Genomic DNA, 27843 nt, shown 5'->3' with positions numbered 1-27843 from the left:
CCTTTCGTCAGCAAGGGTAACACAGCTTTAACAGAGAGACATGAAACACAGGATGTCTTTTCCAGGAGGATGGCAATTGTAGTTGCACAACAACTGGGTTTATGCAACGAGTCACTGAATAAGGGCCAACATATTTGGGTACGGTACCAACTTGCATACCACTGTCAAACATAGATGAAGTGTGTATAACCACACCTCATCTCCAACGTGGTACCCGAGTGTGTTTTTATCTGCATGCACTTTATATGCATCCCTGGTTTTCAACAAATGTTCCTCGACACTGGTGTTCATCTCTTTTATTTGACTTGCAACACCATCTGCCGCCGGGACAGTTGTAAGGCCCACAGATCTTCCAGCAACATACGGGGATGGAATCCATGGGACACAAAAAAGGGAACACTCCAGTTGGCAGTGTTGTGCATTGTGCGACAAATCCCAGAATGTCGCCACTGCTTCCGAAGGGGGAGCCTTTTCCCCATGAGGCCAAGAAGTTGAGGTTACTCCCTGATAGTCCCCCCCTGTGGGTGGTACTCAGCAGGAACAGTGATGACCACATCAGGAGAACACAGTATTTCCACCAATTCTATGACCCCAAGATCCCTTCCCACAGTTACTCCACTTCTCAGTCACCTCATTCCTCTTCCGTCCTACCTTCCTACCCTATGTACTTTGTGAAAGCAGTTCATGTAGAAAGTACGGAGGAGAGGGAGATTCCTAGTGAGTTACCACACCCACACTCACTTAGTACTGAGACGATGAGGAGGTGCAGAGCAATACAGAATCACCATTGGAGCCACTTTTACCAGTCGAGTTGTTCATAGACATTGATTGGAAGAAAAACCAAAGAAGCACTTGACAGAGGGTCAAGCCCTCCCCGGAGGAGCCGCGAGAGCCAGGAGAATCCCAATGTGCAGACGGATGCTGCCCAGAATACCAAGGAGAAGAGGAGAGAGTCGAAGGGTGGTCCAGGATGCAAGGACCACACATTCTGTGAGCAGGTTCAACCTCTGGGTGCCCCAGAGACCTCGGAAGCATGGTAGCTGGAGGCCGCGCTAGCCCGGTATGAAGAAAAACTGCAGAGATGCCACGTTAGGACTGTTTTTTTTTTTTTTTTACACTCTGGTCTGATAGACAGATGTATAGAAGGCCAACCTAGTTTAGTGACAGGGACAACTCTGGGAGCTGTAGCCAAACCAGTTCAAGGGAGCAAGATGAGTATTTAAGGTTACGTCTCAGGAGGGGTGAGCCTGGTAAGGGGTCCTCAATGAGCACACACAGTGAAAAGTAAAGGACCACACTTAGACAAAGAGTTATAAAAATACTTATTTATGGCCATATACCACTATGAAAAATGACTACTAACATGCATATACAATACTAAATAAATTATGAATATACACAATCACTGGAGTAGGGCAAAATACATAACAAACCCCTGCAAAGGAAGGAAAGTATTAGTCTGCAGCACTACATGTCCACAGATTTATAACACCAAATTTAAAAGTCCATCCCATAGATGTGGCCTTCTGCCCAAATGTTCACCAAAGTTGAACACAGTTTTGCGAGACAATAACAAGTTAGTGGGGGCTTCTGAGGTACAGTGAAGAGATCCAAAGGGTAGAGGACAAGTTATCCTAACTAATGAAAGTGTCCCCCACTTTCGGAATGCTTGTGCGAGCAAGCAATGGCAAAGCCAAAAATGTTGTAAAGGTTTCTGAAACCAAACATTTAAAAGGGAGTTAGGGGTTCAGGTAAGTACTGTTACAACTCACCCCCCATACGCCAAATCTTCTTAGGACTTGGCGGGTCTTCTGAAGAGGGTCCAAGGTGGCTTTCCAATCATCAGCTCTGGTCCTTGATGCTCAGTCGTGCAGGACAGAGCACAGTGCCTTTTCCGGTTGAAAATGGCTAACGTCTCAGCCATGCAATACATCAATCGGCTTGGAGGCAACAAGTCCAGACAGTTAGCAGAGATAGCAAAATAATTCAGGCATCTCTATCTGAACAGGAAGATCAAGGTGATGGCGGAGTACCGGCCCAGTTCGGCGAATCAAGTAGCAGACTAGAACAACATTTACTCTAATTATTCCCCCCCGCCCCCAATGCGGAAATGGTTAGCTTTCGCTGCACACATTATTTTTCCATGTGTGCAATTGAATAACGAGGTAAGCCACTTTGTGAGCATGTGTAGGTAGTGAGCCAACCTCTTAAAAGAGTTTGGAAGGGAATGTCACCTTCCCCAACTACTGAACTTCAAATCAGTGTAAAATATGCATCTTACAGCACTGATTCCAAACATGTAGGCTAAAATAAAATAGAATAAATGTTTTATATTTGACTATAGGGAAAGCTCATCATCCAGTCCAAGACTTCAAGATATGCCATGGTATCTACCAAAAGTACTCCTGTAGAGAGAAAGAAATGTGTATGCGCAAAAGCTATGTATGCTCAGGATAAAACAATAGGTTTAGTTCTGGTTATTCATTTGTTCAGAGACATTCCAGAAAGTGTCTAATGCCATTGGAAAAGAACACCCATTTATTACAACAACCATAGCGCTTATCGCTCATGTGGCAGTCATAAAATGTAGACAGGATAGAATTTTTGAAAATGAAATAATGGCAACTAAAAGGAATGTGTCAGAAAACAATAGGAATTAATGGGCCACTTTAATGAAGTAGTTCAAGGGCCAAGAGAACATGCCTCTCATAAATTGTGTACTGATGAAAATTGCATCAGAATAACTGCACCACAGAATACAATTATCAGAATTCCTGGGCCTCTGCTTACTATCCACATTACGTTGTCCAGTGAGTTGTGACAACATTTGCTCAAAACCAGCCTTACAGCTAAGAAACATATAAACCATCAATTTTTTACTCCCTAAAAACACAAAAATGTGCCAACAAAAACGGGAAACCATGAAAATATATATATGAGCCTATTCCCCATTTCTACCCACAAAGTTCCACTGATATGTCTTTGCGAGCAGCGGCATTGGTAGGAACTCGAATAATATTACTGTCTGATCTCCAGAGGAATTTTAAGGGGAAAAGAACATTTATTAATAAGCATGAAATCTCTCTACTGGCAAAGCCAATTACTTTTACTCCCTGAAAAATCATTTGATTCCAAGTAGGGAGTAAAATCGCATCAGAGCCATTTGCAACTCTGACATAGGAAGTGAAATGACAGGACACGTAATACAGCTTATAGCCCATCCTTCCTCGCCACAGTGTAGACAAAATTCAACAAGAGCTTTAGGTTTCTTCGGGAGCCCCATTGAAGAAAATCATATTTATTTTCCATGCTCAGAGGTAAAAAAGATTGAGAACCTTCTTCTTGAACTAGGGACGACTTATTATATTGAATGGTCCTCAGCAGCTGAGCATAAAAAGAAACAGAGGTGCAGTTTTCTAGACTGTTTTTTAGAGTTTCCCATCTTATTGCAGACAAACACCACATTTCCTTCACTGTACTTTACTGCCAAATCCTAGATTTTATTTTTCTTTGAAAGTTGCTGATTTCTACTTTAATCCGAAGAAGTGTTCTCCCTTTGCCCTTCCACTCATACCCCTCCACAGCTCCTGTTCTAGCATCCAATATTAGTTGACAGGGCTCTGTAAAAGTTGAGGGATTGTAGCAGTCAACACTAACTGGGATATTTGCATACCCACAATACTTTGCAAACATAACATATGTAAAGCTTCACAATGATATCACGTGCAGTTTAAGAAAATGTCATGATTCTGTATGTGTGCAATTACTATGAAGTGCATATAAGATTGTTAATAACATACCCCATCTTTAAGTTGTTGGGTAGAATTATACAAGTTCCCAGTGAAACCGTTTTTGTACAGCAGCATTTCACCAATCAATTTAAAGTCTAAGCCTCATGGACCTCTGAAAACTTGGAAAGGCATTCTAGTTATCTGGATACCCATTGCTCTAATAGTATATACAAATAATGCCAGGCATAGTCCAAACCGGAAAAACAAAAGAAAAAAAAAATAAATAAATAAAATGAAATGAATTCTCACCCTTCCCCGGATGGACCGGCACTATTCAGAATGGTGCCGGTGCATCCGACATGCTCTGCCCGCAGGTGCAGGTACGCAGGAAGGCACCCGTGAGCAGAACTCGTAGTTTGCTGGTCGGTAACAATGGTACTGGCAAGTTTACAAGTATCATTGCTACCGGACCGGAAAACTTCTAATGAGGCCCATTACCTTTTGTTTGCAGAATCAGCATGTTTAGGAAAAATTGGATTTCTGTGTTTACAACTCGTACAACATCTCGTGAGATTTCAGGAATGTGGAAAAAAGATTTAAAAAGCATACCTCCGACATGGTAGATTTTAAACAAGCGGGGGACACCCGCACAATCCCCTTTGCCCAATAGACCCCTTCTCACAGCGGAAGCAGTGAAGATGAAGCAGGAGGGACTGCGGCCAAAATGAAGTATTTTAATGTAGGAAATAATATATACAATCAATGAGATATGCAGAGAATTCACCTATAGAAAAACACAAAGTAATGGTGCGCGCAGAGAAGAAAAAAACAAAGAAAAAAAGAATGAAATATACCTATACCCAAAGTTAAGTCAAGTATGGGAGTCATGGGTGCGGAGGGAAGATAATTCAGTTAATGTGTGCAGACGTATCTTCGTTATACCTTCAGTTCATGGAGCCACTTTTTCACAGGAGTTTTTATCCTCTAGTGGGTGTATTTTATTTTGGGGGTCTTAAGGTCAAGCTTGCATAATAGGGAAAAGTAAATAGGCTAGACCAGAAATTCAAGACTAGTTAGTATAATTTAGCTTTATTTTGAGAGAAAACAAATATTAGTTAACTGCTGTGGCTTGTGCCTTATTAAATCTTTTTGAAAGGGTGGAAATTGTCTGTGTGCGCTGCAAAATTATTCTGAGTGGCACCCAGAAGGAAGCTGGGCAAGCACACATGCACACAGCTTAGAGGGAACATTGGACTGGAGCACTCGTTACCTCAGGGATTCCAGCGATTGGCAGCTGGACACAGCGATTTTTCACAGTCTTGATGGATCTGAAAGAGCCCTGCACAATGGATCATTTTGCGTGCAGGCTAAAATCGACAGTTACCACATTTCTACAGCTGGAGACCGGACATGGAGGCGGCTGCCACGGATTGTTCATGCAAAAAAGTGGCCGTCAGACCAGATGTATGCCTTCCTGCTCTTCGCAATGATAGCTAAGACTATGGCGTATGCAAGACGGCAGGAGGAGAAGCTGGTGCTAGTAACACCAGCTTGGAAGAGCCAAACTTGGTTCTCCAACCTCCTAGATCTGTCGATCCAGTATTGTTAACCAGCTTGTATGGGATTCTTTTGGATCTGGCGGGATCCCAAAACCAGCTAGTGCTCTCTGGGATCCAGGGGTACCTGGAGAAAGCCAGGCCTCTTGGGAGAGGCCGACAGCCTCATTGGAGAAAGCTGGGCAGCGAAGATGACCATTTCCTATAGATCAGCCTGTGCCAAGTGGCGAAATTGGTGTCTGGCTAGGAACGCCCATCCCACTTCAGCAGTAATACATGTGGTAAATTTCTTAGCGGCCCTGGCTGCCCAAGGTAAGGCATATAGAACGGTCAACACCTTCAGGTTGGCAATTTCAGCCAGGCATGAGCAATTTCAGCCGGGCATTAGCATTTGTTGGGCCCTCCTATAGGCGAGCATGCTCTACTGTCCAGACTGCTCAAGGAGTGAAAGCGATCCAGCCTCTAAAGCAGAAATACACATTTTTGGACATTGTATTAATGCACCGAAGGAGCGTTACTGGAAGGATAAGGTTTATGGAACACTGCATTAGTATAACATTTTGTAGTCAGACTGGGAGTTCGGCAGAAGAGTTTGGCAGTCAACGGCAGTGGCAGTGGATAGGACGTTTCCCTCTGTCCGTGAGTCTGCTTACAGTGTTTGCTACCATAACGAGGAGGAGCTGCCTTCATAAACTCTGCCGCTGCATAGTTTGGCAGCAAAGTTCAGCAGCAGAGTTTGGTAGTCCGTGGCAAGGGCCGGCAATAAGGCGTGAACCCGAAGAGGAGAGCCGCTGGTTGAGAAGTCAGCATCTGCGAGGTGAGGACAACAGTCTGGAATCTCGGAGTCCGTTGAAACAACTCCACCCTAATATCAAAACCATGAACTCAGATAAAAGATGTAAGACCTCGAAAGAGGAGAAAAACTCCCTTTTGATTGAACAACATTCCCAGCAGCTACCTGGTTTAACAGCCCCCCTCACACAACATTGTTAATCAACAGTGCCCCCATGATTCAAAGTCAACTCAAAATCCCCTTCAACACGCTCCAGACATAGCATAAGCGAGTCTGCTGACTAGGAAGGGAAACCCCCTTACCGGGGATGAAAGAACATGGGGGAGGAACATGACGAGAGGAGGGCTGGGTGTGGAGGGAAGCTGCTGAGAAGCCCCTGGTCCGGGGAAGAGAAGATGTGTGAGAATGCCTCTTGTGTGGAAGGCGAGGATCAGGGTAAGGCGTTTGGAGACATGCTCCCAGTAAATTCACAACCCAATCAATGCAAGATGACCCCTACAAAAGTGGGAAAGAGGTTGAGACGGATGTCTGGCCCCTGATGAACATAGACAGACTAGAAGCCCAATTCGAGAAAAATTGGACCCGAGCTCTAGCTTGAAACATGGAAACTCCCTTTTGCTAGCTCGTTGTTTGTGAAGCTTCTAAACTGAACACAGTGTTAGGCACTGACTGTGTTCCACAGAACGGAGAGCAAAAGGAACCAAAAAAAACCATCATCGAAATTGATATTAACCCGACGCCTACACTAGAGTGTCTTCACAGTCCACCAGCAACTGTGAAAGAAACAGAAAGGAAAACTGATGCTTTGGACGCTAGCAGGAACACAGCCGTGAGTGAAGAAAGCGACTCATGCATAGATTTGTCCGATCTCATGAGGGAAATAAATAACCCAAGAATTCAATGGATTTAGATGGCTCACATTTAAATTTAATGAAAAAGATTCACAGGGAACTGAGGCAAAAATGACCCAACCGAGGTATTAAAAACAGAAAACCCCTAAAAAAGATCGGGAAAATTCAAGGGCAACTTCACATAATTCTACAAAAAAAAAGGGTGTCAAAGAACACTCTTGCTAAAGATAATGAAACTAAAAAGGAAAATAACGTGAAAACTAAGATGTGTGTGGCAGGAGAATGTGCCCTGACACATTTTTTACCATAAAAAGCAACCTGACCCGTTGACAACCTTGGGAGAGTTATCGGATGCAGAAATTCTGTTGGGAGCAGAACCAGGACTAGTGTCTAAGATTCCAGAAAGGTTGACCTTTTCATGGGCAGGCATGGCTCCTGACAGAAATAATGAGAATTGTGGAGTAGATATACCTGCTCAATTAAACCAAAATCTAACAGAAATTACTACTGGGGAAATACTCCCTGGCAAGTGTGGCGGGGAGGACCGTAACAATAAGCAACAGTAGAAAGGCAAGATGATATTCTCGCAATCAACTTTAAATAAATCTGTGCATTGCGAGGATGTGCAACGATTAGCAAAACCAGCTCTAGCTGATTAAACAAATGAGTCTTGTCAAAATGAACCACTTCTCCTGGGGCCCAACCCCAAAAATACTAGAGAAGAAGAAAAAAATTACCAGGAAGAAGGAGGCCGGGGTGAACAACTAATAAATACTGAAGGAAGATCTGAAACCCCAAATGAAGAAATAACTGTCAATTGATTTACAAACTAAGGAACCGAATATGGACAGTCAGAGCAATTTTAAAGAGCCTCAGAAAAAACACAGTGAAATTCATGATGTAAAATATATATCAACTCCCACAAATCCAAGTAGAAGGAAATCTACGAGACTGTCAGAACTTAACTATTCATGAAGGACCATATATCATTAATAGCAATGATATATACAAAGTTGACCTTTTTAGAGGGGCATATAAATGCATCAGAAAAAGAGAAAGACTCGATAGAAAGAAAAGTGATGGAACACAAAACTAATTCGAAGCCACAATTGGAACTTCAACATAAGAGCACAGAAACAACAAAAAATGATACATATATATGTAGTACGCAGACAACTCCAATGAAAGACTCCAGCGACAAAATCTACTCCTCTCTAGGAAGTAGGGGATGTGGTAGGCAAGAAAAAATCTAAGATCTTGGAACAAACCTCTCCTGTACAAAAACAAGGAAGAAATCAGGAAGAAAATAAGAATCAATCAAGAGAAAAGGAATGCTTAAGTGAGCAACAATTCAAAATGTCTGTGTTGTTTTGGAATTGAAATCTACCACCCACGGCATCTTTCAACAAAATAATAATCAGAGCCAAGCGGACGCACACACTATAAGCACAGAAGAAGTCTACCCTGTGTTGTCACAACCAAAGGGGTCAAGACCTGCAGGAGGTAGACATGTAACGTTTGGAAGAGAAAAACCCCAGACACCACCTATTCAGTTAACCGAAGGAGTAATGATCGAGGGGAAAAAAAAAACAAGATCTTACCTCATAAACTTGCTCCTAAAGGTCCTCTTCTAAAGACTTCTACGCCTCGACAGGATCGTCCAACGAACAACCTCATAGTGAACACGGAGCCTACTGAGAGGGTAGACTTAACAGATTTGTCTCAGTATTCTATAGAGGATTCAGAAACGGACCAAAGTGTGCAAGAATTGGCTAACCAACCGAGCCAAGTTTGTAGACCAGATGAAGACACTGTAGAAACTCCTGAGTCTCTTCCATTGTTTATGACTCCGGCAAAAAGATGTGAAAAGATTGAGAAAAATCATCCCTGGAAACCGCAGCTTGTGAAACCGACTGAGAGGTCTATAGTATCTGATGTAAGGAAAGCTCAGACTGCTCATACAGAGAAAATCATACTATCCTCTGATCACCATTCCGCTCACCAGAATCACAGAAAAAGAACACATTCTCCGAAGTGAAGGGAGGATTATGATTCAAAAATCGAGGAACTCTAAGGACAGAGATGTTTTGCGTTGAGAGTCGTGAAGATACAGGAGACCTTCGTCCCCAAGTGCCGCACAGGGAGAATCACTATTTCACTCCCTGTGCAACCTTTGAGGCCACAGGTGGAGAAGATCCGGAGCCGGAACCGAAGTACTAGGAACCCCAAGGCAGCTGTGAAAAAAGGCAATGATTATATACCAAGCAGACAGGATACTACATGTATTAGTCAGAAGGCAATCAGAGTCTTACCGAGGATTTGATGAAAGGGATGGTGAACCTGAACGGGAGGATGGTTCCGGGACTCACGTAGGCAAAGGACCCACCCTAAGGGATAGGTCCGGATGGTCTTCGCCAGTCTCCACCTGGGGAGTGTCTGTATTGTAGAAGGGCCCCAGGTAATCAGATGACAGCCACCAACTGGGAAGTGAGACCAACCGTGCAGAGGTGCAATCAGGGAGGCCCAAGAGAGGTCCGTTGAGCAGAAAAAAGGTCTGAAGCCAGGAAGAGCCGTCCGAACCAATGGAAGAACAAAAAGCACGATCCAGAGGGAGTCCGTAGTTCAGTCCGGGGTCAGGAGCCGTAATGAGCAGAAGAGCCGACATAGCAATAGCCGAGCGCGATCCACAAGAAGTCCAGAAAACAAAAGCTAGGTCTAAGGAAGCCAGGTAAGCAACACGGGTAAGCAAGCCAAACAGAGTCTCCAAGTAAACCAGCTGTGAAGCGTGGTGTACAGGCACTGCACCGTTTAAATACCATCTTCTTCCTGGTCACATGACACTAAACGGAGTCACGTGACCGCGAACCTGGGGCACATGACCGTGTAATCGAGTCACGTGATCGGGTCACAACGATACGAGCGAGTGTGTTACTGCTCGAGCGGTGGCCTAATCTCCATGGCAACTGCCAATGGAGAAACGGCCGCAACCGCGACTGTAAGGCGTATGGCGTTTGTCTTGCCAGCGCGCGAGCCAAACTGGGTTGCCTGCGTGAGCCCCGGGAGACAGGTGAATGGGAGAGACGGGTTACAAGACTGGGTGACGGGACATGGCCGGAGGAACGACCCGAAGGCATGACAAGAGATAATCGACGTTCAGGGAAGGAAAACTGTAGATCCCTGCCGGAAGAAGGAAGGAAAGAGTCCTATATAAGGAAAAAATAACGACTGAAAGAAACTTCCTACTTGAAACTATAAAGGGAAAAAACTAAAATAAATAAATTTAAAAATATCGGCTGGTACAATCCTAAACAGGAAAAACATTACGATGCTGTTTCAGTGTATACCAACCTTAAGACTCATTAGAACAGATGACATCAAAATTGTCAAATTTGGTGTCAAAGGGAAATTAGATCGTGTCTATCTCAATGTCCCTTCCCTAGTAGTTTTTTCATCTGTTGATGCTAGGTTACGTCCTGACAGAATATCGGGAACCCTATCGAAAGTCACCGGCGAGAAATTGGGATAGGACCCATGAGGAAACACTGCACGATTCCCCTGAAATTTCACAACAAAGAAGAAACTTATCCAAAAGGGAGATAACCGAATTGAAGAAAGGAAATTGAAAGAAGTAAAGAGTGTACCTAAAAAGGAATCGATTAGAGAGAAAGAGAAGAATGGTATAGAAATATTTTCCCCACTACAGAAGCCACAAAGAGGATTCACAAGTGATTCTGGAAACGGAATATGCGAGAATATTTAAAGACCCAGCTAACGTGGGGCGAATGCCTAAGGGCCCCTTGACGAAATTAACAATAACGTTCTCCCCAGAAGAAAGCTCAGGAGAAGAAAAAGAATCACTTGAACATCGTTCGGAACAATCTGAAAATCAAGGACCAGAAAAACAGACGGGGAGAACATGAGAAGGGGAACTTGGTAACCAAAGTTAGCAACCCCAGGGGGTATTAAAGCACACAGAGGACCCCAGCGACCAACAATCCTTCCTAAAATGTGGCTCTTCGAACACAAGGCGCGGTAGAGATTGCAGCAGGATTGGCCAGCTCCTTGCAGATTTTAAAGAGTTCGGCCGAGTTGTTGGATGCCGCAGAGACGCGGGCTTGGAGCAGGCGGCAGGCCAGTTTGTCAGAGGATGTACAGGAAGCACGCCATCTCCTCTCAGCCACCCTGCACATGCGTTTAAGGGTGACTAGGTATGAGTCGTACTAGGAATTACACTTTGGGCTTCAAACGGATCCTCATGACAGGGGCAAGAGCTTCAAGAGTATCAGATATAGCGGAGCATAGAAAGGACTGCGTCAGGGTGCGAGTCAGCCAAAGGGGGAGGGAGGTGAGAAAGTGGCGGTGAAAGCCTCTACTGGCACACGTTTCACGGGTCGGATAACCGAGAAGGTAGATGGCAGCGCTGGAGTTGGCTTGGCCCGAGGGGTGGAGAGAGTGAGCTAAGAGGAAAGGAGAAAGTGACTAAAGATGGCAAATCATTCCCCAAAGGAGTGACCTTTCACGTGACAAGGACCAAGACTGCAAACAACTCAGTATCCTTTCTGAGTTTTTCAGGACAACCGAAGCTATGGCCAGTCAGAAGTCTTAAAGAGTACGAAGCGAGAACCAGGCCCCTCAGACCTGCCGGAGAAAGCGGTTTGTTCACAGCACTTCGTAAGCCTTTTAAAGCAGTGTCAGTAGCCTTGCTGGCTCGATGGGTCAAGTGGATCATACTCCAGACAGGGATTGCCATCGAGAGAATCGGAGCACTCTCGGTACAAGGTGCCATGGCTTCAAAAGCTTTTACGAGCAGTGGACGGCTTCAAGATATCATAAAGACCCCTGATTATCAACTTGCAAGACCTTTCACTTTAAGCCCGTTTACCAGATGGCCTCCCTTGGTCCAAGTAAGCTTTGAACAAGTGTAATAAGAGCCTCTGGGTTTTGGCATAGAATTCAGATTTTCCATACCAACGTTCAGGAAAGTCATAATTCTACAAAAGACACATAGGGAAAGTATTATCCCACCCAAGCAATCACTGAGCGGCTAGAACGCGGCTGAGGAGAAGGGAAGCAGTGCAAGTGCATGCGATTGCCCACCCGATATTCTATGCAAGTGCCTAGAACATGTTTAACTCTCCCTAGGAGCAGAGGCCAAGCTGGGAGGCTCATGTAGAAACGGTCGGGAACCGGTTAGGAGTGTAGACTGGGCGAGGAAGTTGTACCTCATTGGGCACCAACAGTTCAGTTTGTTGAACAATGTTAGGCTTCAGTAAAAAGGAATTAGGAGCAGCAGCTGAAAGAGGATTAAAAGTGAGTGTCGGAAAGCTTTATGTGAGGAGCTATGTCTGTAGTGGAGGACAGAGTCACGTGCAAGAAGAAGTTGAAACATTCAAGATTCAGTGAAGAGACTGTCTTTTATTTATAAATCCTTCTGGGAAGGAAGTTCTTTGATGTGTTTAATGTTTTTAAAACTTGTTTTGCTGCTGAAGTGGTGAATAAAGAGAGCAAGCACAATACTTCACCTATGTGTCTTTAATAGAATTAGGGCTTTCCTGAACGTTAGTATGGAAAATCTGAATTATCTGGTTAGTCGTCCCCACAATAAACAAGCAGATCTCAAGGTCATCATGCATCCACAACATAACAAAATAATACAAACACATCAGTAACAGCCAGCATAAAAATCCTGCTGGTCAATAGGTGACTTTCTTCCCTTTTTATTCCAATTATATTTTCTTTTGGTCAATACACTAAAAACTATATACATTCATCCCAAAAATCAATAGCATTCACCCGCAGGTCATCTCCCTACACGTTGTGTGTTGAGTCTGCATGTTTTTGTCTCCCTTACTTTTCCCAATCGTACCGTTCCAGTTCTACTTGAACAAGTTTCCTTTCCACCGAACAGACCACGGTCTGGTTACCACACTGGGCAGGGTCACAATTCCCTTATAAACAGACATGGGTTGGCACTTTAAACCCAAAACAGTTGTGACGTGTATAGTATACAGACTAATAACATACGTACTTAAACAAATACTTGTATAATACAAGTTGTATTTCCTAAATGTACTCAGGCGTTTAAGAGGGGTTGTAAAAAGTGTGACAACTACCTGCTAATCCCATTTCACCCTTTAACGGAAGGCCGCAGAAGCTGCATTCATTTTCTTACTAAAGGGCAGGTTTTCTAATTAATAAAGCCAATCTAGCACACAAATGATGGAGCCTGCAGGTTGCACAATATTTAAAAGAAACATTTTCGAAAAAGACACTGACTGGAAATATAGGCAGGGATAAAACGTTTTTAAAAGGTGTGGGGACGTCACGTGATCGCGATCTCGCGAGATCTCGATGTAACGGGATCTTGCGAGCCAGCGCTCCGCAAGAAAACATCGGAGAGCGTTGCTGCCACATTCTGGCATAGCGCCAGACCAAGAGGTCGGCTTACAGCGCTGCTCCTATTAAGGAGCCACCATAAATGAGGCCCAAAGAAGCCTCTGCAGTCCAGCTTCCAAGGCATAAGTGCAAGGCCACATGGGGGCCCTGGAAGCTCACAGCGTGCCATCCATGAGCACACCTTGCCTCCAGTGAAGTAACTGGAAGGCCCAGACTGGAACTGTGAGTAACTCCCCAGCCCTACTCAAAGACAAGTTATGCCCACCAGTTTGTCTTATTAATAAAGACAGTTAAGACGCATCTGAGCGTCCTGTCGTCCCTAGAGGCCACTACATAATTGGCGACAAGGATACCAAAAGACCCACGGGCCCACCATGCAAGGCGCCACACCGCCCCCTGCGTTTCTCCCTTCACCTGGGACCCCGGCAATTCTGTGGATGCAATGAGAGCCCCTTTTCACCACGTATCTGGAGGCTGTGGGCGGCATGGGATATGCCGCGGCCAGGAAGAAGGCGATGCTGCTGAACGCAATGGGGGCTGAAGGTCAGCACATTTTTGCCAGCTTAACAGCCATACCAGTAGTCGATGACGATGACAAGGAGGCGACCCTTCGCTTTGTGAAGCGGTTCACCAATAAAGAGAACATGGTGCTACACAGGCTGAGGTTCTACACCCGTAAACAAGAAGGGAGCGAACCCGTGGACGACTATATCACCAGGATGAGGGAGCTGGCTTCTCTTTGCGCGTTCAGCGAAAACGCAGAACAAGCTATCTGCGACATGCTGGTCATTCACACTAACTCCAGGAAAGTGCAGGACAAGTTCATCCAAGAAAAAGAAGTGACCCTCGACAAGGCCATTCAAATTGCCAGGGCAGAGGAAAAAACCTCCAGCAGGCGCAAAGAGGCGGGAAGCCACCTGCCCATACCAGAACTTGCGACGCTGCAATGGAGAGGGTGCAGAGACAAGCAATCCTGCGACAGCCCCAGAGACAAAAGGCACCAGACAAAAGGATCTGCCAAAATGTTATAGATGTGCCAGTACCAAGCACATGGGGAATGATCGCGACTGCCCCGCCAGGAATAAGGAGTGCTCCAAGTGCGGACGCATTGGTCACGTGGCTCCGGCATGTACGTGCGTGGCGGGAGAAAACCGCTTCCCGCGTTGATGGCGACCGCGCCTCAAGCGATGATGACGAGCTACAGGACAGACCCATGGTCATCATGGTCAACGCCCTCCACGCCAGGAGAGAAAAGCCCCGCTCCAACATTAAAGTGGAAGGAATGGAAACACGTGTCGTGGCAGATCCGGGATCAGGCCTCACCATCCTCCCCATTGGCACGTATAAGGAAATGAAGGGCCAAGCACAAGTGGAAATCAGAACGACCAGGCAAAAACCGACGATCTTCGGAGGTGCAACTGTCAACCTGCTGGGCTACATCAAAGCCTGGATTGATTTCAAAGGGAGGTCTACCACCACCAAAGTGTACTTCTCACCCAAAGGCCCAGCCGTGCTTGGATGGGACGATCAACACAGACTCAGCATTAAACTGGATCCCAGCACTCCGGAACAGGTACTCATTGTCTCCTCAGGGGCAGTGCAAAATTTCAAGATGTTTCCTAGCCTGTTTTCCGAGAACCCGGGGAAAGAGAGAGACTTTGTCCACAAGATTCGTTTGAAACCCAATGCAGTCCTGGTGAAACACAAAGTTAGAGCAGTACCTGCCACGGCGAGACCTGCATTAGAGGCCCACCTTTGGAAAATGGTCGAAGAAGGAACCATTGAGACCGTGTAATGCTGCGAATGGTTGAGTCCTGTGGTTCTAGTTAAAAAGAAATCCAGCAACGACCTTAGAATATGCATCAACTTGAGAAGCCTGAATCTAGAGGTTGTCACTGATAGCTTTTCGCTCCACAGCATCAGCGAAATTGTCCTCATGATGAAAGAGGCGGCAATCTTTTTTAAGCTGGTCATGCGTGACGCCTATCACCAGATTCTTCTATACAAGTCTTCACGCCCCTTGACGGTGTTCATCACTCCGTTCGGCACCTTTCAATATATCCGCATGCCTTTTGGTTTGTCTTCGGCAGCGTCCGCATTCCAGAGGATGATGAATTCTCTACTTAAAGGACTCACAAATGTTTCATTCTTTCAGGACGACATCCTCGTGTACGTCAAGGACAACGAGACCCATGATAAAGCACTCAGGGCAGTCCTGAGCAAGCTTCAAGAGGCAGGCGTCCATTTACGCCACGAGAAATGCGTTTTTGGAGTGAGCAAGGTAGAATACCTTGGGTACTGCATCTCAAGCGAAGGGGTGAGCCCCAAGAAGAATCTGATGGAGGCCATTACAGACGGCCCGGCCCCGATGTCCAGAGAAGAACTAAGCTGGTTCCTGGTCCTAGCCGAGTACTATGCAAAATTCGTCCCAAGGTACTCCGAAACCACGTCCCCCATGAGGGAGCTTCTGAAGAAGGGGGCAGCCTACTCCTGGGGGCCAGAACAAAATGAAGCCTTCACTGAAATCAAAAGGAGAATTCTACATGCACCATGCCTGAAACCGTTCAACCCTGAATGGGACACCTGTATCACAACGGACGCCAGCGCATACGGGCTGGGGGCCACCCTGACCCAGAAGAAGGGCGACACTGAAAATATCGTGGTGTTTGCATCAAAAGCCCTATCATCAGCGGAGAAGAATTACTCTACCGTTGAGAAAGAAATGTTGGCATGTGCCTGGGCCGTCAATTACTTCAGATCTTATGTTTGGGGCACGAAATTTAGACTGGTCACCGAGCACAAACCCCTCATCCACATGTTGAGCCCGGGCAGCACCAAGACTGCCACCCCAAGACTGGCCAAGATCGCTGCAAAACTGCAAGAGTACTTATACGAGATAGCCCAAATTGCTGGTTGGAGAAACGCGCAAGCGGACTGCATGTCCAGGCTCCTCAACCAAAACGCCCCTGGGACCACATTCTTGGAAGATGAATGTGTCGTAGCCTCTATAGGTGACTTGAGGAACGGCGAGTACATGGACCTAAGTGAGCGCCATTGGCAGGAAGAGTTTGAGCAGGACAATGCTCTAAGGCGCGTAGCAGCCTGGGCCCGCGAAGGGTGGCCTGAAGAAAGAGCAATCCCTGAAGGCCTACGTCCATACTGGAAGGTGAACAACAAAATCACCACCATGAACGGTCTTATTCTGAGAGGCGACCAAGTGATCCCACCCAGCGGAATTCGCAAAGTGATCCTGTGCAGAGCACACTCAGGCCATCTGGGATGCAACATGACCAGACGCAGGATACGCAACGCCTACTGGTGGCCAGGCATGGATCAGCACATACGAAAAATGGTCCAAAGGTGCCATGAGTGCACTAACAGTGACAAGCGTCTAGCTGTGAGACAAGCCCCTATGCTGCCCACCGAAGTCCCCAAAGGGGTGTGGTGCAAACTAGTGTTGGATTTCATCGGGCCCCTGAACAGCATGCCCCCAGAACATAAATGTGGGATAGTAACGGACAACTATTTCTCCAAATGGGTCGAAGTCGACTTCACCTTGGACATCACCACAAGCACAGTCATCGAAGCACTCACCACCATATTCCAGCGCAAAGGCCTCCCGGAGGAAATTTTAACAGATAATGGAGTCCAGTTGGTCTCTCTAGAGATGGAGAAATTCCTCAACCTCAACAACATTCGGCAGCGGAGAGCAAGTCCCTACCACCCACAGGCCAATGGCCTGGTCGAGAGGGCGAACCGCTTCATCAAAGGGGCGCTGCAACTAGCGCATGCCTCGGGCCTAAACCCATACAAGTCGGTCAAGGAGGCTGTCACAGCCCACCGCATCAGAAGGGCAGCATCCACACTGGTACCACCTTGGCTCCATTAAGTGAGGGCTGATGAAGATGTGGACATGGAAGATGTGGTTTTCCGCATGCAGCATAACAAAGAAGCCATGAAGGCCCAAGGGGACATGCGTCGAGCCACTCGCCAGACAATAGTTAACAAAGGCGGCCTGGTAAAGATATATCTCCCTCACAAAGACACTTCGACCGGCTCCAGATACAGCAGTCCCATAGAAGTCATCGAGAAAGGGTAAAACCACATCTGCACCAGCGACGGAAGGAAATGGAATCTAGAAAGGGTGGCCATGTACCGCAGAAAAGAATCCGCTGAGCAGCCACACTGGGAAACCGGAGAAGACCCAGACCAACAAGAGCCATCCGAAAACCCTCACCAGTCAGGAAGAGATGCCTCGGAGTCACCCTACGGCGACGAGTTCTCAAGTGTCCACTGCCCAACTCCACTCAGGGAGTCACAGCGAAGGGCAAGACAAGGAGAACCTGAATCACCCGCACCTCCCCAAGAGTGCTCCCACAGCCCTGCCCCGTTTCTGGATCAAGGCAGAACTCAAAGAGAGAAAAGGAAACCCAGCAAGTTTGCAGACTTTGTCATGGAATGACATCCTATCCTTTTTCCCTGCAAAGGAGGTGTGTGGGGACGTCACGTGATCGCGGGAGCACGATCTTGCGAGATCTTGATGTAACAGGATCTTGCAAGCCTGCGCTCTACGAGAAAACGTCACAGAGCGTTGCTGCCTCATTCTGGCAGAGCGCCAGACCAAGAGGTCAGTTTACAGCGCTGCTCCAGCGCTGGCCCAAAGAAGCCTCTGCAGTCCAGCTTCCAGGGCATAAGTCCAAGGCCACAGGAGGCCACATCGGGGCCCTAGAAGCTCACAGTGTGCCATCCATGAGCACACCTTGCCTCCAGTGAAGTAACTGGAAAGCCCAGACTGGAACTGTGAGTAACTCCCTGGCCCTACTCAAGGACAAGTTATGCCCACCAGTGTGTCTTATTAATAAAGACAGTTAAGACCCATCTGAGCGTCCTGTCGTCCCTACAGGCCACTACAAAGGGGTTTTCAAATCCTTCTAATTACACGTTTCACATATTTTTCTTTGTATACACAAAGCACAGTGTCGCCACATTTCAGGAAAAAGTCGCTAACGATGGTGTAGCAGCTCTTCCTCAACTGCAGCGGGGCCTGAACTCCGGCATACGGCATCGCTTCCTGCCCAACTCCACCAAAAACATATAGAAGCGTGATGAGATTAAAAACTGTTCATCTTTTATTTAAAAAGTCGAAGTCATGAAAGCAGTAATAGAGGTTACAAAAGACAAGAAATATGTCACTTTAAATGTGTATATAATAGCACTGGGCTAACTGACGGATGGGGGTGGAGTAAAGGCATTAACGAGTGCGGTGACGGACACCGTGTGTAGAGATAGAAAGGGCAACAGCTGTGCTCCGCGCAGACGGGTAAAAGGGCGGGGCAATGAAAGATAAGTTGATAGGGGATTTCTAGTATAGCTACAGACTGTCCAGTGTGAGCATTGGTGAATGATGTTTGGTTAGAAACACTGGCTGGGTAGCAGTCGTTACTGCTGCAAAATATCCTAACCGCGAAAGTATATTGAATCCTCTCTTCTCCGGTGCAAGTATATAGCGCTGCAACCTCACCTGTCGGGGTTCTTGGCACCGCCCACCCCTGCAGGTCGCGGCAGTTCGGGCTCCTCCCAACCACGGAGATACTCCGGGACCACTGTCTTCGCAGCACTTCCCACACACACCCAGATCATGTGATATCCCGGCACTCTAACCTTTCACGTGACTGCTTAGAATCCCGCCCCAAAACAGGATAAGAGTAATGGAGACCGGGATTGGATCTCTATTACCACCGTTGTAATTTCGGAAAATGCGCCCACCCTAAAAAGTAGACATCTATGTGGTTGTACTGTTTAGTTTTGTATTAAGTAATGTTCTGAAATGCAAATAGTTATGGATCATTGAAACGTATTGGCATCACACATGGAAATTAGTGTATGGATATTTGGTATAACATCACTGCCTCACAGCCGACACTATGGCCATGACAAATGTTCAATTCGAAATGGCCGCCTTGTTTGCATTTTTAGACCTCCATCGAAACACCGTCTCAATATAAATGTGGGTATCTCAATTCGTTTGTCTATCGGCCATCTTGGACTGTTCACCGATCTCTTGTTTCTATACTAACAGAATGGATCACGGATATTTCGATGTTTGTATCTTTAGTCATTTAATAACTTTGTCAATTTTTTCTAATTGATGAATAGTTATTTTATTATCTACTACACACATATATATGTATATATATTATGAGGTTGTGTGTGCGACATACAAAACTGGGTACTGCGAACACATTCTTATTACTAAAGAACTATCATCTGATTATCAGTAACTAATATGTTGCTACATTCGTCCCAAAAGTAGTTCTGCCTCTCATGTCTCCCTCGGGAATGCATTCTCAACACCAATGGGTGTAGTGTAGGAGACGTCACTTCCGAAGGCAAATTCCCGCGGGGGTCCGCGCTTGGCCTTTGCCGGTGGCCCTGGGGCGCCGGGTCCTGTCTTTAGAAACATGGCCGAGGGGAACCGAGACAAAGAACCGGGTGGCAGCACCGACTTGTTGCTTTTGCACCCGGAGTTGCTGTCCGAGCACTTCCTTCGACTCACCCTGGAAAAGGTGAGGGGGAGGAAACTGTCGCGACCCGGACACGTTTTAACAACCACCTCACCTCATTAGTCAATGCTGATAGTAAAAGCAGACGCTTTAGGTCTCGGACAGCGTGTAGTGTTAGTCCAAATGGCATCTTTACTTTAGGGTAACTTCGCATTATTATTTATAAATGGAGCAATTCTGCAGTCTGTTACATGCCTGTGGTGGTACCAGTTTTGTGAACTAGTATTTAGTCCTGTATGTTCGGCCATATGAGATTACCATCACATAGAGGACAGTGATGTTAATATAGCTCAGTGGTTTGAATGCTCTCTACAAAGGTGTGCGAACGGTGAAACCACAAAGCATCTCAAGTCCAACTTCCACAGGAGAGGCACACTTTTACATTTTTCCCGTTGTTAATGCTCCATTTCGTTTAAACGTCTCGTGAGATTCTTCCTTATTAACACTCTAAATACTCGAAGTTAATGTGATACATGCATGTGTGCAAGGTACCAGTTGTCCTGGTAATGGCTTCTGGTTTCAAGCTAACCAGGCTCTCCTAGGCTGGAAGCAAGAGCTAAATAGCTCACCGCAATTTCAAACCCTGTAATGCTTTGCAGAGAGACGAGGGCTTCTAACCTCTATAATGTGCACACATTCTGTCACTATGTGCCTGGAAATGGCTTACTTTACACACTGCCTTTTAAGAGATTCATCCATGCTCAGTGGAAGAATATATATTTCAGTATAGTGGGCCATGTGCACATCTTATGCATGGGTGTAATTCTGTCAATGTGGGACTGCTGTATACGTTAGAATTTTCAGCACCACACAGTAGGAGTCTATGCTAAGATAAATACATCTGATAATGTTGACAAAACTACTGCCCAATTTTCATAAACCTTGGCTTCTTCTTTATAACTAATTTCGGAATGATGTACAGATACAGTGCTCCTATCTCACATTTTATTTGACTTAACTTTCCCCACTATAAGTGCAGAAGTAGTAGTTGATTTGCACAATAATATGAGCTTCGAATGCCAGGACTGGTGGGAGTACGTATAACCTGACGTTGGATACTCTGATAGCTCTTCAGAGTGGAAAGTAAAATCCAAGAAGTTCATTTGTATCACTAAATGAACCCCTCTATTCAGCCATGGTTTTTCTGTTCAACAACAGTTTGCATTCTGGGACTTCTAGTTTTTCTTTTTTCACAGGTTTGAACCTATAAATCCCCCAAAAGCAAATTGACATTGTCTGTAAATCAGTGACACTTACAAGTCATACATTAGTTTTCAAAAATTGATTAGCAGAGTTTGCTAATGAAAATATTTTTGATTAGCAAACACACCTATTTGATTAGCAATGTTGTACTAATATTTTTAGTGTCACCAGAAGTTATTTGTACCCAATACATAAAATGAGCAACATGTACGTGCAAGACTGAAGACAGAGAGATGAGTTTGCAAAATATAAAGGTTTGCTGCATGAATGGACACTGGTTTGCAATTATTTGAAAAAGAAATAATCTTTCTTGCCTAGCACACTCACACAGGTCTTTGGCACTTTTAAGAGTTCAGGAGACGATTACTGCTGCACTCTCTCCCCATTAGCCCATTTGAACTTGCAGTGAACATAAAAAAAGAGGGGGGTGAGAACCCTGAGGGCAAAAGAGGGATGTAGGGTGAGCCGTGCTTTCACTCAACAAGGTCATTTAAATAGCTAGCTTTGCTACACAAATGTCAATTTAATTAGCAAACCTACAGAATTGCATAGCAAATTGCTTTGCGACACTCCTTATTTTATGCCTTGCACTTAGCAGCTACTATCCCTCCCCCTACTTACTTAACATGTATGTTTTTGCAAAGTGAAAATGTATTCCCTCGTATTATGTCAGGCATTACCTCCACGTCCACTCTTCCTCGTCCCAGTACTTACCTCATGAGGCCCTGACCTTCTTCTATGTCTTTAAATTCCTATAACTCTTCCTCCACATCCACGTCACTCAGTTTAATTTTTCCTGCCTCCGGCAGGTTGGTCTGTTTCTTCCTGGTGCGGGGCACTGGGGAGCACTGATTGCTGGCCCCCTGGGGGGGCTGTGTGGCGGGGCCTTCGGCTCCCTCCAGTGTGGTGCTGCTCCTGGTCCCCTGCGGGGCTTGGGGTCCCAGTTGAGCGGGATTGCCACGCTCGGTTCTTTGCTGGGCTCCGGACCGCAATGCGAGCATTGTGTCCCGGGTCCTGCACAGCCCGGGGGAAGGTAAGGAGAGCGTAGGGGGCTCTGTGCCTGCTGTTTTTCCCCTCCTGCTGGTATGGCCATCTTGGCGTCCCATTCATGCCGGCTCCTTGGTGTGCCTTATGGAGGCTGGTTCCTCGCCCGGTTGTGTTTTGCAAGATTGTGGGCCGGAGCGAGGACATCACGGCCTGGGTCCTGCAGGACCCGGGATTCCGTAAGGAGTTGGGCGCTTTGTGAATGTTTGTGCCCTGATTCTCCTGCCGTTGGGGCCGTGCAACGACATGCCTCCTGTTTGATGTGGTGTTGCCTAGGGGATTGTTTTGTTTGGTTTTTCCCTTTTGGTTGGTGCCTTTTGGAGGGGTACCCATTAGCTCGACAGGCCGTTTTTCTCGTGCTCTGTATACACATCTTTATTGGCTGCATCTTTGAAGACGCTCTGACTGAGAAGTGGGGACGTTAAGAAATGATGGCAAGCACTTGGCAGTATCGGCTAGCTTTCCCTTTGTTGTGAGGCCTCTCTGCTTCTTGTCGTGGGGTGACAGTGGCAGAGAATCTTTGAAAGTGCGGGGGCTCTGTTCTGTCGCAGGCATGTCACATACGACCCGCTCCTCACACACACAGCCCAGGATGCTCCGGATTTTGGCTGCATTCTCTGCGTGCAACCTGTGAAAAGGGCGCAGAATTGGACACGTCTGCAAGCACTATCTTACGGTCGGAAGGGTAGCAGCCTGGCATAGTCTACACATCGTTGGTTCGAGTCTCAGCGGGGCTGACTCAGCCCTTCATCCTTCCAAGGCCGACGCATTGAGAACCATTTAGAGCATGAGGCTACCAGCTACTTGATGCTCAAGCCACCTCTCAGTCATGTGCTGTGTATACAGGTGGTGAGTTAGTGGTGTGTTTGGGTCTGTGCTAGCCATGGATGCAGGCTCCTTGTCCTGTCCTCTTCCTCTGAACTGCGCGGGGGATGGACAAAGAAGATGAATTTCTTTTCCCTTGTCCGGCATGGAATTTTAGAAACTGCTAATGCATCATGGAAGTAACGGCCATGCAGGGGGTTCCGAGTATCTCTTCTTTTAAGGTCCAGGTCCTTCGGTGCCGACCTGTTGCTTTCACACCTCCTCTCAGACGCATGGAAGTAATATGGCAGATGGTGGCACATGTCTGTGCTTAAAGGGGTTCTCAGAGCCCCTGGTGCCGGTGGAGGGGGCTGTCCCTTCAGTGAGTTTTCCAGTATAGGCATACCCCAGGCATGGGGTTGCCTTTGGTGTCTGCTATCCAGGATGGATTGCATTGCCCCGCTTTGTGACAGTATTCTGCCCATTGACGCCAGCCTGGTGGCTCCTCTTGTCAGCTGAGGGGGCCATGGTCTGCTGGACTACTGGGCTGTCCTGTATCTTCATGTTGATAGGTCGGATCTTTTTGTAGGCTGGCAAGCATGCTGTTCTATTGCGGCGCTGGCCTGCTTCAACATCCTGTGATTTTCCTCTGGTGCAAGTGCAGTGACTGGCGATTTTCCATCGCTCCTCGTCTCTATTTTCTCTGAGGTGTATCGGACCGGTGGGGTTTGGCTTCCTGGGTAATGGGCTCCTTCCGGAGGGGGTATCAGTTGCTGTTCCTGTCTCCTCCTGTCCAACCTACCTGGACGATTGGTTAGTCGGGGAGTCCTGTCGGCAGGCTATCCTTCCTCGTCTCCCTTTAGTCTGCCAGGCATTGCGGGACTGGGGTTTGCTAGTGAACTGGTGGAAGTCTCAGCAGGAGCCTTCCCAGGATCTAGTTTTCATTGGGGCACTGGTTTGCACCGGGATGGAGAGGGTGTTCCTGTCCCTAGGGAGGGTCCGTCGCTTGCTGGCTGTTCTGGGCAGGGTTCTCAGAAGGCAGTATGTCTCGGCTTGCCTGTTGCTGAAGTTACGGGGCACGTGGCATCTTGCGTGTTTTCTAGTTCTTTGGGCCCGTCTTCAGTTACGTCCCCTGGTGTCTTATACTCTCCCCCACTGGCTCCCGATGCCTCAGCTTTCGAAGCTTTAATTTCAGTGTCCCCAGTGCTGCAAGTCTCCCTGCTATGGTGGTGGGGGGTTCCAAATCTACAGGCTGAGGTGTCCATGGCCCTTCCTCCTGTGACCTCTCTTACTACCGACGCCAGCAAAATGGGTTGGGGGGGTCTACATTGGGGGTCCTCTCAGCTCAAGGGTTATGAGATCTGGGGAGAGCTGTCGATCATCCAGTTGGCGAGAGTTGTGCCATTCTCCAAGCTCTGGTGTACTTCGAGGAGTTGCTGGACGGTCGGGCGGATTTGGTCCGAACCGACAATACAACGGCCTTGGCATATGTCAACCGCAAAAGAGGTTCCGGCTGCTCCTTGAATGCTCTGGCAGCACTGATAGGCACCTGGGGGGAATCACATCTGATGTCTCTGGTGGCCTCAACTATCAGGGGGTGGACGATGTTCAAGTGGATCTTTTCTGATGCCGGTTTCACTTCTGTGCGGAACTGGTTCTGTTGCCCCAGGTCTTTGCGGTGGCCTGTGTCAGATTAGGGTCCCCTGTTCTAGAACTGTGTGCATCCCCAGCCTCAGCAGAAGTTCCCCTCTTCTGCTCTCGGTTTTCAGGCCGAGGGGATTGTGGGGTGGACGCCCTCTCTGTACAGTGGCCTTGGAGTTTCCTTTATGCCTTTCCGCCTATTCCCCTTCTGCCCTGGATGATTCGGCGCATCAGAGTGTCCAGGGTGACTGTGTTGTTGTTAACTCCATTCTGGTCCCGCCGGAGTTGGTTCCCCTCTCTGTTGGAGCTTCGGTTCTAGGAACCTTGGCTGGTTCCGAGGTGGCGTGTCCCCTTCAAGGGGATTTGCGGTTGGAAGTCCGCTGGATGCAATGGGCAGTCTGGCTATTGCTCAGTCTAGGCTAATAGCTCCGTAATAGATGCTCTTAGACCCTCCACTCTGAAGGTGTTCGGCAGGCATCGGGGCCATTTCCGAGACTTGTATGGGCGGTCTGGGATCCCCGCCCTGCGTTCTGGCCTCCCCGCTATCCTTCAATTCCTCCAGGAGTTGTTTTGACAAGGGCCTGGCTGTTTTTCCAGGCTTTGCTCTCAATGGTCGTCCATTAAATTCCTTTTGGGGGACCCTGATGGTCACTTGGTTGGGGAGGTGCTGGTGGAGAAGTTGCTCCAGGGTTTTTCTTCTTCCCGTCCTTGTACTGATAAAGGGCTACCCCTTGGTTTCTCCCTCTTGTCTTACGGTTCCTTCAAGGGCCTCCTTTTGAGCCCATTTCTGAGATTGATATCAAACATCTCACACTGAAATCTGCTTTTCTTATTGCCATCACTTCTGCCGTAGGCTTGGGGAGATTGGGGCTCTCTTATGTCACCCTCCTTTCCTGAGGGGGCTGCCAGACTTGCTGGTGCTGAGTTGTGGTCCGAAGTTTCTCCCTACAGTTGTCTCTCAGTTTTCACAACTCTCAGGATGTGGTTCTCCCTGACTTCTTTCATGATCCGAAAACGCCTGAAGAGGTGGCTTGGCATAACATTGTTGGAGTATTTGGCTAGGTTTGCTCTTTTCCGCCAATCTGATAGTCTTCTGATTGCTTGTGCTCCGGCTGGGGCTGGGCGTAAGGCATCTGTGGTTTCCATGTTCCGGTGGTTCCGTGTTGTGATCTCCATGGCCTATGTGGCTTCTGGCCTGCCTGTGCCTGCGCATGATAAGGGGCTGTCCAGGCTGTACACCAGGGGTTTGGTGGCTTCCTGGGCCGATGCAAGGAGGGTTTTCTCTGCAAGAGATTTGTATGGCTGCCGCCTGGGCTGGTCTAAGCACTTTCATCAACCGCTATGGGTTGAGATTCTCCCACTCGGGAGTTGGTTCCTTCGGGGTTGGAGTTTTTGTCTGTGGGGATGTGAATTAAGAGTTAGTGTGGGTGTGTGTTTTGCTGCACTGTTTTTGGCTCTGTGTCTCATTCGGACCATTTCCCCTGTTGCTGCTTTGGTATACCTCATGAGGTAAGTACTGGGACGAGGAAGAGTGGACATGGAGGTAATGATCTGATTACATAACGGTACTCTTCATTACTCCTAGTCCTACTCTTCCTTATCACAGTACTGACGACCCTCCACATACTCCGTCTTGGTAATATGAAACTGTGTGTTGTGGATGAGGGGGAGGAGTTATAGGGATTTAAAGAAATAAAGGAAGGTCCTCTGTCGGAGGCAGGGGCCTCATGATGTAAGTACTGTGACGCGGAAGAGTAGGACTAGGAGTAATGAAGATTATCAGTAAGTAATCCGAGCATGAATGGTACATCCTGCCTTGTTTTTTTGTTGTTGTTTGGGCTATTAGGTTGTGCTTTAAGCCAAAATGATTGTCATTAATATAAGAGCTTTACCGTAAGAGCTTTGAAATAAGGTCTGTAATGCTTTTCAAAAGAGATGCAATTTGAGGAGGGATACACGGTGTATTTGGTGTTGTTTGCTTATGGATCCCATCCCATTCCCTGCCCCTAACCATGCTGATCCCACCTATTCCTGCCCATCTCGGTACTCTTTGAGCTCTGTGCTCTTCCATGGAGGCAAACATCTTGGATAATTGTCCCTAAGGAAGCTCTCTGGAAACAAGCCAAAACTAGCGGCCATCTTTGAATGGGAAAGATACCATGTATCTTCCAAATAAAATGATGTATTGAATCATGTGAGTATCATCTTTTTTTTTTAAATAGCTACAGTAATTTGTATTTTGGGAGCTTGTGAGATTTTAATTTTTTTTTAATGTATCTATTGTCTACTGTCAGAGCACGCTCAAATCAGCTGCAATGGTTCTATTGCAGAATATAATTGGCCATGAAGCTATTTTGAATGCGCCTCGCATCATTCTGTATACAAACATTTCCAAGACCTAGTACATCTTCTTTCCCAGTATGAGACACAAATAACAGCATTTCATTTTGTATTTGAAATATAACAGGTATGTATGTAAATGTTGTTCTGAAAGATGGCAAAGTGTCTATTAAACAATCAATACAAAAAAGAAGGTGGGTGATGCGCGCACTCCCGGTCCTGGTCAATTAAACCTGTTGCAAAAAATAGGTAGCTGGGTCACATCCCAAAATGGACAAATATTCACAGGGTTAGATCCCTTCTGCTGAAAATCAGGTAGTCGGTATTAACAGGGTTAGATCCCTTGCTGCAAATCAGGTAGTCAGTATTAACAGGGTTAGATCCCTCAGCTGCAGTTCTGTGGTCTGTGGTTGTTCTCCTCCTAGCGCTTTCTTATCTCAAATAATCATCAGGGAGGCTGTTAAGCAGGTATGTCTAATTAGACTCAAAGGATTCTGGTAGCTGTAGTGAAAAAAGTTTTTTTCTGTTCAGGTTGCCAGCAACCGACACCCCTCCAAAGCACAAGTCCTTCCCAAATTTGGGGGAGGGGAGAGAACCATCTTTATGATTCTCCAAAGTGGGGCACAGTCACCCCGTGGCGCTGCCTCTGGAGCCCGGGACTCCCATAGCATTCAATACAAAAAAGAAGGTGGGTGAGGCGCGCACTCCCGGTCCTGGTCAATTAAACCTGTTGCAAAAAATAGGTAGCTGGGTCACATCCCAAAATGGACAAATATTCACAGGGTTAGATCCCTTCTGCTGAAAATCAGGTACTCAGTATTAACAGGGTTAGATCCCTTGCTGCAAATCAGGTAGTCCGTATTAACAGGGTTAGATCCCTTGCTGCAAATCAGGTAGTCAGTATTAACAGGGTTAGATCCC

General features: G+C 46.8%; 2 protein-coding genes across 4 annotated transcripts in view; one reads left to right on the top strand and one right to left on the bottom strand.

Moving 5' to 3' along the window:
• The window catches only part of TGFBRAP1 (transforming growth factor beta receptor associated protein 1), a 1165459-nt gene extending 1146480 nt beyond the window's left edge, over positions 1-18979 (bottom strand). Inside the window, exon 1 of one of the 3 annotated variants that reach the window (XM_069636918.1) lies at positions 18849-18979. Coding sequence is in view for 1 of the 3 variants with exons in the window: in XM_069636917.1 (XP_069493018.1) it covers positions 18849-18967 (119 nt within the window). In the remaining 2 variants the exon portion in view is untranslated. The remainder of the gene's footprint in view (positions 1-18848) is intronic. The other 2 variants (XM_069636917.1, XM_069636919.1) reach the window with 2 other exon arrangements.
• A 659-nt stretch (positions 18980-19638) lies between these two features.
• The window catches only part of C7PH2orf49 (chromosome 7p C2orf49 homolog), a 256914-nt gene continuing 248709 nt past the window's right edge, over positions 19639-27843 (top strand). Inside the window, exon 1 of the mRNA XM_069636916.1 lies at positions 19639-19893. Coding sequence (XP_069493017.1) covers positions 19789-19893 — 105 coding nt within the window. The 5' untranslated portion in view covers positions 19639-19788. The remainder of the gene's footprint in view (positions 19894-27843) is intronic.

Source organism: Ambystoma mexicanum, chromosome 7p (genome assembly GCF_040938575.1).
Source record: "Ambystoma mexicanum isolate Mex_15411 chromosome 7p, UKY_AmexF1_1, whole genome shotgun sequence".
NCBI classification, from domain to species: Eukaryota; Metazoa; Chordata; class Amphibia; order Caudata; family Ambystomatidae; genus Ambystoma; species Ambystoma mexicanum.
Note: the sequence above shows the minus strand (reverse complement) of the source record. Positions and strands in the feature narration are given on the sequence as shown.